Below are 9,002 nucleotides of genomic sequence, written 5' to 3'. Positions count from 1 at the left end.
GGATCCGATCCTGAAGGCTGCCTTGGCTGCTATCAAAAGGGGGGAAAAGGCGGAGGGCCCATACAGTGCTGTAGATATTGCTGTGCGGGAAGGCATGTTGTTTAAAGGGGACAAATGGGTAGTGCCGCCACAACACCGGAGGGAATTCCTTCAGCTGGCCCATGAGGGTCCAGGTGCGGGACACCCTGGGCCGGAATCTACCTGGCAACGGGTAGAAAAGGCAGGGTGGTGGCCAGACCTCCGGGAAGACGTCCGCAACTTCTGTGCGGGCTGTCTGGTTTGCGCTGCAAACAACCCAGACCCTCAGAAAAGGAAGGCGTCTATGGGACACGTCAGGCGGGTAGAGGGACCATGGCAGTCGATCCAGATCGACTACATCGGACCCCTACCGGCCGCCCAGGGAGGTTATAAATACTGCATCGTCCTGGTGGATGTGTTTTCCAAGTGGGTGGAAGCCTTCCCTTGCCGAACAGCTACCGCCGTGGGGACTGCAAAAATCCTGGTGAGGGAGGTGTTCTCTCGGTGGGGTCTACCTCAAATCGTGGAGTCCGACTGGGGAAGCCACTTCACCGGCCAGGTGATGCAGGCCACCCTAAAGGTGCTGGGGATAAGAGCCAAATGGCATGTCGCCGACAACCCTCAGTCCTTAGGCCCCGTAGAACACCTGAACCGGACCCTAAAGGAAAGGCTGCACAAAGAGACGGGAGACTCACCGAACAAGTGGGTGGAGGTCTTACCGTTGGTCCTCATGGGAATCCGGGCCAGTCAGTCAAAGAGCACAGGGTACTCACCCCATGAGCTGATGACTGGCCGGATAATGAGAATCCCAGTGCATGTGTTGGCGCCGATTCTCACCGAAGGGCAGCTCCGAGTTGTTAACCGGGACCGGTTTGTCAGGAACCTGTTTGAACACCTCAAACAGATTCACTGGCAGGCTGCTAGTAACATGGGCAGACAGCATCAGAGTAACCGATTGCTGCTAGAACCCAGCAAACACCACGAATGGGAGATAGGGGACCAGGTCATGGTGAGGAACTATGTTTGGGTCGGGGTTTTTGAAGCATTATATATGGGACCATACAGCATAGTTGACAAGGCTAGCCCTATGGTCTATACGGTTCGACTGTCTCGCCGGGTGAAGTGGTATCACATTAATCAGTGTAAATTGTTTGACCCCAAAAGAGGTAAAAAACAGAGGGGACGAGCAAGGGAAGGGAATCAGGCACTGGGGGAAGAACAGGCCCCGGTGGATTTGGAGGCTCTGGAGGAGGCAGCGGGCCCCGAAGCTCTACAGCCAGGGCTGGTTCACTGCTCCTGAAAGGCTATCCCACCACTGGGTAGAGGTTCCCAGCCCACTAACAGAAGTAGGGAGAAAGGCTCTACCATTAGCAAGGTTCAAGGGGAAGCTGAACCTCCCATGGTGGATCAGCTGGGGCTAGCCCAAGAGGTAGAGGAGATGGCACTGCAGCCCATAACGTGGGACTCTGCACCGACAGTAAGGAGGAGTAACAGAGTGCCACAGCCCAGGGCGCCATGGTCCCCTGTTTACTTAGCCTCCCGCCCCAGACTGATACGGCGAAAGACAACAGGGAGGGTGCTCTGTTGCGCTAGCAAGGGTCTCCCACCGATTATCCGGGGCTCGGGAGGGCCTTGGAGGGCAGCACAAGACTCATTCAGGGGGACTATACGAGCCCCTCAGCGGAGGGCATCCTGGTCCCCAGGGTACGGTCAGCCGAGTGGTTGACGACGCCTGTACAGTGACAGGATATAGCCTGGCCACCCGGGGACAGGTGGTGGTGTGTATATTTTCCCTTCCTGTTTTGTTACTTTGTGTTGTGAGTATATGTGTTTAGATAAGGCAGTGACGGTTGGGTACAGCATTTTTGTGTTTGGAACATGTTAAGTGGGCCGAGCCTGGAGAGGTCTCTCAAGGCAAGGCCATGTTCTTCTTGCCTTTCAGATGTCAACACCTCCCTACTGGACGTTAGTGATGCTGGTATCGCTAAGGATCTGCACCGGGCACCGAGGAGACACCGAGGACTCCCTAGTTTTCGGATGCTCCGGGGGCAGAGCACCGACAGTGACCACAGGAGGAGGGACTCAGGCAGCGGATGGCCAGGTCACCTAATCCCACGAGGGGAAATGGCCTGGGTGGTTGGGATCGAACTCCACCAAGTACTCCAACCATAAGGACTTTACCTACGGAGAGGCCTCCATCGCCTGCCCGGAGATCACTGTGGCCACTTCCAGAGTGAGAGTGACAGAAGGCAGGAAGGTATGCCTAACTTGCCAAGGGGACATACCTCTGGGACGGTGGTGGTGCTCAGAAAGCTCAAGAGGGACATGGGAGACCGACACTCAGACTGGGAACGTCTGGATAATGATACCTACCGAACCATCATGGGGTCATCTGGCGGGGTAACGGTGTGTTGGGCGTACGACCAAGGAATTTATTTGTGTATGTGGGGATCCACTCGCGTGTGTTCAGAGGGGGTCTCCATTGCTTTCTATAGGTGGTGGCAGGATGTCGGGGATGGGGTGGTATGGGATCGCAGCGGGAAGGCGTGTGTGATCCCCAATCCCCGGGTAGCAGTAAACGCTACCGAACTTGTAGTTCGGGAAAGAAAACCCCCACCCACGGCCAAGCCCACCGTCCCACACGAGTGCCCGACAACAACCAGGGGGCCGGGGAATGGTTTAGTGTTGGTCCCTACCGAGAAACTATTTTATCAGTGGGTACACTACGCAGTGGCATCAGTGGTGCTAAATCTGACAGAAGTCCGCCTACCTACGTGGTGTCCCTGGGAAACCGAGCTGTTATACCAGGCTCTGCTGCGGGAGATGTTCCGGAAGTTCTATGAACTGGACTTCGGGGATGTCAAAGTGACAGACTTGTATAAACAGTGGGATAGGGCCGAACCGGGCAGGCAGAGGCGTGGCACTTTAAATGACATTCTTACGGGGTTTAACACCGGGGCGTCCGCCATAAACAGTTTGGATAACATGCAGCTGGCCTTCCAGATAAATGGGTTAAACAATCAGCTGCGCAAAGTCCTGGGGGACGAGAATACGGTAGTGGGATCCGCGCTCCACGAAGAGGTGGCAATGACAGTTCACTTAAAGGAGATTATCTCTCAATTGGAGGCGCAGGCCAGGGCTGTAAACGCCTTGATTCGGGAGGATAGAAACGCCTCCGATCAAGCCGCCCAAAATGAGGTGTGCGTACTCTATGGGGCCTGGTTGCTGGGAGAGGGACGGAGTAACCTCGAGGATCTGAGACAGGGATAGGTCCCCTCCTGGATCAGCAACCAGCACTTAGCAGCACTGCACCCTTATGATAATGTTTTGAGTCCTTGCCAACTTCGTGTAGCGTTAGAAGCCTACCCGGTACCGGTGGACTGTGGAAAGTCAAACCATACCACCATGGGTGTGGTGGTCAGGATGCCGTGATGGGGGCGTCCCCACGACCAGCACCCCTGTACCGAGTGGAGAATGTGGGAGTCATTCGTGGAGGGGTGCTTGTTCGATTCCAAGAGGTCCCACCTTATGTCACAATGTGGGAGCACACTGTGACAGGTACAGACTTCTCGGGTTGTCGGAGCAGGGGAGCACAGGTAATCCTGTGCCCCCAGCACTTGAACGCTTTTGCAAGGCCACAATGCGGGTTCAGCACTACTGGGGCAGAGCCTATCAATTGCACAATGGAGGTAATGGCCCCTAACCACATGCCTCCACAGGTAGCATATGTAGGTGGTGGGACATATTGTGTCACCACAAGTGCCCAACGGTATGAACACGGACCGGGAAGGTGGTGTCCAATACTGTACAGCAGCTTTTGCTTTAAACCCAGGGCAGAGGTTCAAGTGGCACATACCAGAATCACACCCATCCCTGAACCTTCCACGATTCACCTCACGGTACAAAACAACCTCAGCCATCTACAACAGTATGTCGCTCAGTTTGGCTGTCCCATTGCCCCACTACCTGAGAAACTTACAGCCCTCCTTCAGGCAGTGGATTTGTCTCAAAAACATTTTTACACCATGGAGCAGAAAACTGAAATTCTAGCAGGGGAGATTGCCCAGATTAAACCCCCAGCTTGGTGGGATTTGGGAATACGGGCAGACATACCTGCATGGATCCGGGTGGGATCGCATGCTTTAGTAATCGGCCAACTCCTGATTGTAGCTTATCTGCTAGTTACAAGCTGTAAGCACAGGAGAAAAAGAAAAAGAATGCAGTTCCTCAGGCTACTACACAGACAGGAGAGCCGTTGCTAAACACTCAAGGTGTGCAAACAAAGCTTGACCGCGACACTTAGGCGGTTTTGTTATTTCCAGGGATGACTGCGTTTTTCATACATGACTCCTGGGGAGTTTGCAGGGCAGGTTTCTTTGTTTTACGTTTGAGACTAAAATGAGACTCAATGTACAATTACTGCTGTAACCTTAAGTACATATATGGATGTTGCTGTCGTGTATTGTAACCTGTTGGATTTCTGTGTTTAGTACCGCGTTAAAAAGAATTACGATATATATCGACGGGATCAGTTTAGAGTTAAACTGGGGAAAGTTGGGCAACTTGGGAGACCTAGGGTTTTCTCACCACCCTGAACATTGACACACTCGAGTGGTGTCTGGGGGATTATGTAGGGGAGGACGAAAACCCCCTCATTTTAGCCAGAAGGAAAAGGGCTGTGGGATCAGACTGTGCTGTGAATTGAAACCGATGGAAAGAAAACTTTGGGACACAAATGAATGGAGACCCCCCCCAGTGTTTGGACTCATAGGAAAGGGAATTTAATTTGGAACTATCTACCAGAAAGTTTGAAATCCTAAAGTGCACATGGAAGAAACTACGAACTTTAATCGAATTTGGGATTTTTTAAAAGGTGTATGTTGGGTCTGCAAGAAAAGGGGTGGAGTCAATATCAAAAGGGCCAGTTTGGACATTGGAACTAATCAAATTGTCTGGGAACTGTATACCCTCGAAACTCGCCCCTTGAAAACATTAGCATTTAAACAATGCCACATACATATTCCAACACCTTTTTCATCAGGCATAGAAATATCTGGCTCAGGCCAGACTAGCACAATGGCTACAGGAGGCCAATGCAATCAACACCCACTCAAACCTTGAGTAGGTTAAGATCAGTGGAAAAAAAAAACTAAAAATCTAAAACTGCTGCATTTTTCAAAATCAAAAAGTCCACCAATGAGAAGAATCGACTTCAGCAGGAGAGGCGGACTGAATAACCTGGCTATAAAAAAGGGGTTTCTGACATCGTGAAAAAAGAAGTGATGATTTTCCCTGCCCTCGTCATCCAACAACCACAACCATAAGCCTCTCGACACTGAAGGAAAACCAGTGTCCGAAGACACCGAAGATAGAAGAAACAAACCACCAGACTGCGGAAGGCACAGTAGTGAGTATAACCTCTGGTCCCCAGAATTCCCAACTCAGTTAGGCCAGGAAAGGTGGGAGGTTGGGCATTGTACTGCTAAACTGGTGTAAAGATTTTCGTTGGGTCCGTTTTAGTGGGATTTAGGGGGATTGTTTTGTTGGTGTATTGCTGTTTGTTGAGTTACACCTTGTCAAATAAATTGGAAGCCTAAAGTTCCTCTTGGAATCACCTTGTCTCAGTTCTATTGTATTACATCTCCTGATCGTGGGTCTTATGTCAGAACCATGTCAGGGAAGCTAGAAGCGCCTCGAAAACGCTCAACTGTGTGTCACAGGCTAGGGAAGAAGGGGTTAGGAGTGTTTGACACTCACAGGTGCCTCACAAGCTAGGCATAAGCTGTGGGGACGCACGAGTCTCAAAACCCCCTTCATAAGCTGTGGACACAGTCTCTCCAGGGGTGCTCTTGCAGCACTCAGGGTACCTCACAGGCCAGGCATAAGCTGTGAGGGCAGAAGCCCAGAGAGAGACACCCAAGGCACAACAACCCTGTGAAAACCCCTTACACGATGCTGGAACAAAAGCGGTAAATGCTGGAAATCTCAGCGGGTCGGCACGCGAAAAATCAGCACGGGTTAGCTTCAGAGTAAACTGTAGAACAACACGTTACCCTGGAAACCCAAATGCTTGTGCATGCGCAGAACAGGGCCTCAGTTTTGAGGTGCTATCAATAAGCTCCACCCACAGAAGCTAAGGCCTTTCTGCGCGGCGCCAAATTCAAACAGAAAAATGGCCACACTTCGGATTTTTTTTGGAGCTGCTTCGGCTTAAAAAATTGGTCATTAATCTTAAATAGCACTAAAAAAAGGCAATTGAAAGACAATTGGGATCCTCATTGAGTTGTCAGCCAATGATGCTCATTCTTCAAAAATCTGACTGGCTCTGGGAGTCCATCCCCTTCCTCCCTTAAGTTGATTGGTGCTCTGAGAGGCTGCAATTTCTGATTGGGTAATGAGGACCGTCACTCATTATCGAGGCTGCCACACCCTGGATTATCCCTCAGTATAAATACAGGAGTTTGAGGTTGGCTAAATCTCAGTTTGTTGTTACAACAAAGGTTAGATTTGTGAAAAAGTATCAAGATGGTTTCTCAAGTGTGTCAGAACTACCACCAGGACTGTGAGGATGCTGTCAACAAGCAGATCAACATGGAGCTCTATTCCTCCTATGTTTATCTCTCCATGGTGAGTTTTGTGTTTTAGACCACTTCACAATGGCGACTATATAATCTGAGTTTACTAAATTCTGTGCTGTATCCAGACCACCTATTCTGAGTATCTTGAATCTTAATAACTCACTTTCTTGTGCTCCTTTGAGCTTATTGTTGAAGTTTATTTGGAATACATTCTGTGCTCAATGCATGAACTCAGAATTTGTATCCTCATTCTAAATCACTCCATGGACTTTCTCAGTCTATAATAAAATTAAAGCTAGACCATTTGAGTGATATGTTGGGAAGTATTCTTTCCTGCAAGGGTGGTGCCAATCTGGAACACTTTCTCCCCCGCTCCCACCACTGAAAAATCAAGGCTTTGATGCTGGGCTGTGGCTTTTCATTGGGTAAGGATATCAAAACATTGTTTCCTTGCCCATGCACATACAAGTTTGTGAGACTTTGAACCCTTGAAAGAAAGTAAAATTTGAATTTATGTAATGTACACATGGTTATGGGTCTGCTATGCAATACCAAACTACTTCTCCCTTTTTAAAAAAAATGTCTCCATAGTCCTTCTACTTTGACCGGGATGATGTTGCCCTGCGTCACTTTGCTGAGTTCTTCAAGGAGCAGTCGCATGAGGAATGTGAACATGCTGAGAAACTGATGCAATTCCAGAATCGTCGTGGAGGACGGATCATCTTGACGGATATCAAGGTTGGATTCAATAAAGGAGTGGCCTTCTGTCTAGCTCTCCTTAGCCTGAATGTTCCCAGTACATTCTGAAGCAAATGGTTCCAATTTACAACACCGGCCATTTGGCCAAACTGGTCTTTGTTGGTGCTTATACTCCAGCAAGCCTTCTCCCACCTTGTTTATCTCGCCCTCTCAGCATATCATTCTATTCCTTTCTCCCCATGCACTTGCCTAGCTTCCCCTTAAATACATCTATGCTATTTGCCTCATCAATATGACTCCAATGGTTGTGAATGCATAATGGCAATTTTATATTCACACATGGGTTCATGGTAAAAGTAGACTTTTGATTGAACCCCTAATTTCCTTCAATACTTTTTAATGTTTGTTTAATCCATTGTAAGTGCACTGTTGGAATTTTCTTTCCAGAAACCTGAGCAGGATGAGTGGAACAATGGTCTGGAGGTGATGCAGAGAGCTCTGCAGATGGAGAAGAATGTGAACCAGAGTCTGCTGGATCTGCACAAACTCTCCTCTGGGAGCACTGACCCTCATGTAAGTTGTTAATTTAATGTGGGCTTTTGGCTAAGTTGGTGGTTTTGGCACCTTGCTGTTGTAGGGGCTAATTAAAAGATCTCCATGCTAAATAGCTTTGAGTTGGTGTCTCCCTATGCATTTTTTGTGTGAGAAGGGATGGGGAAAGATGGCCTACTTTGGTTAGTGACTAGTAAATGTGTCTGTGATCCCAGGATCTGAGCACCTAATGCAGTAATTGCATCACTTCTATGTGCTCCAGTTCAAAAGATTAAAATCCAAATTCTCAAGCGGAAGCTGACATTCCTTGATATCTGCTGCTGGACATAACTAGTTTCCCTCTTTCAGTTGTGTGACTTTCTGGAGACCCACTACTTGGATGAACAAGTGAAGATGATCAAGAAGCTTGGAGATCACATCACCAACCTGAAGAGACTGGGAGCCCCTGAGAATGGCCTGGGAGAGTACCTTTTTGACAAGCTCACGCTGGGGGAGAGTGACTGAATTGACTGGATCAAGCTTATTGTGTTTAGTACTTGTATTTATATAATACGGATCCCTGTCGTGTAGGGAATGATGGCTTCTGACTTTGTACAAAGAGCTGTGAGACCTGGGCTCTTGATGTGAAATGTAACATAACTGTAAATAAACTCTTCAATATTGAACTGGGTTTTGTCTCCTTTGTATATTTGAGAGGTTGCTTATTTTTCAATTAAAATAATGTGGTTTACTTCAAACCACAATTAGATGGAGCTGTGCAACAGTTATAGGATTTATTCCTATGAAATTTGTTTTTCCTCCAGTGTAATGTCAACTGTAAGACACATGTTGCAAGGTCTAAAATTTACATTTAGACCATTAACAGCCACATGAGATATTGACTGAGGGTCAAAGCATAGTTAGAGGTACAGTTTAAGGAGAGTCCTAAATGGGTTTAGAGGGAATGTGGGAACTAGACAGCTGAATTAAAAATACCTGTTCCCACTCGTGAACATTCTCAGTCCTTACATAAATGACAACTCCATACAACAAAATGCAAGTTGCTGTAATGTGTGTTACATAAGGAATGTTTCCCAGTATATTGAGTTTCACCTCCTCAGATAGTGAAGAAAAACTCCTGGGTTTACTTCCTATTTAATAATTGCACTGAATCTG

At 48.3% G+C, this 9,002-nt stretch overlaps 1 protein-coding gene across 1 annotated transcript; it reads left to right on the top strand.

The window, feature by feature from the left end:
- The first annotated feature begins 6,543 nt into the window (after positions 1-6,543).
- LOC139262660 (ferritin, higher subunit-like) lies at positions 6,544-8,351 on the top strand. The gene is made up of 4 exons (XM_070877811.1): positions 6,544-6,645; positions 7,188-7,334; positions 7,743-7,868; positions 8,196-8,351. Exons 1-4 carry the CDS (start codon positions 6,544-6,546, stop codon positions 8,349-8,351), a joined length of 531 nt encoding a protein of 176 aa, XP_070733912.1.
- The last annotated feature ends 651 nt before the right edge of the window (positions 8,352-9,002 follow it).

Source organism: Pristiophorus japonicus, chromosome 4 (genome assembly GCF_044704955.1).
Source record: "Pristiophorus japonicus isolate sPriJap1 chromosome 4, sPriJap1.hap1, whole genome shotgun sequence".
In the NCBI taxonomy this organism is placed as follows: Eukaryota; Metazoa; Chordata; class Chondrichthyes; family Pristiophoridae; genus Pristiophorus; species Pristiophorus japonicus.
Note: the sequence above shows the minus strand (reverse complement) of the source record. Positions and strands in the feature narration are given on the sequence as shown.

Excerpts from the sequence above, each read along its gene's own strand:
- LOC139262660 (XM_070877811.1), top strand. The coding sequence starts at position 6,544 with ATGGTTTCTCAAGTGTGTCAGAACTACCACCAGGACTGTGAGGATGCT. Across the intron at positions 7,335-7,742 it reads TCATCTTGACGGATATCAAG|AAACCTGAGCAGGATGAGTG; the intron begins GTTGGATTCAAT and ends TTTTCTTTCCAG. Across the intron at positions 7,869-8,195 it reads CTGGGAGCACTGACCCTCAT|TTGTGTGACTTTCTGGAGAC; the intron begins GTAAGTTGTTAA and ends TCCCTCTTTCAG.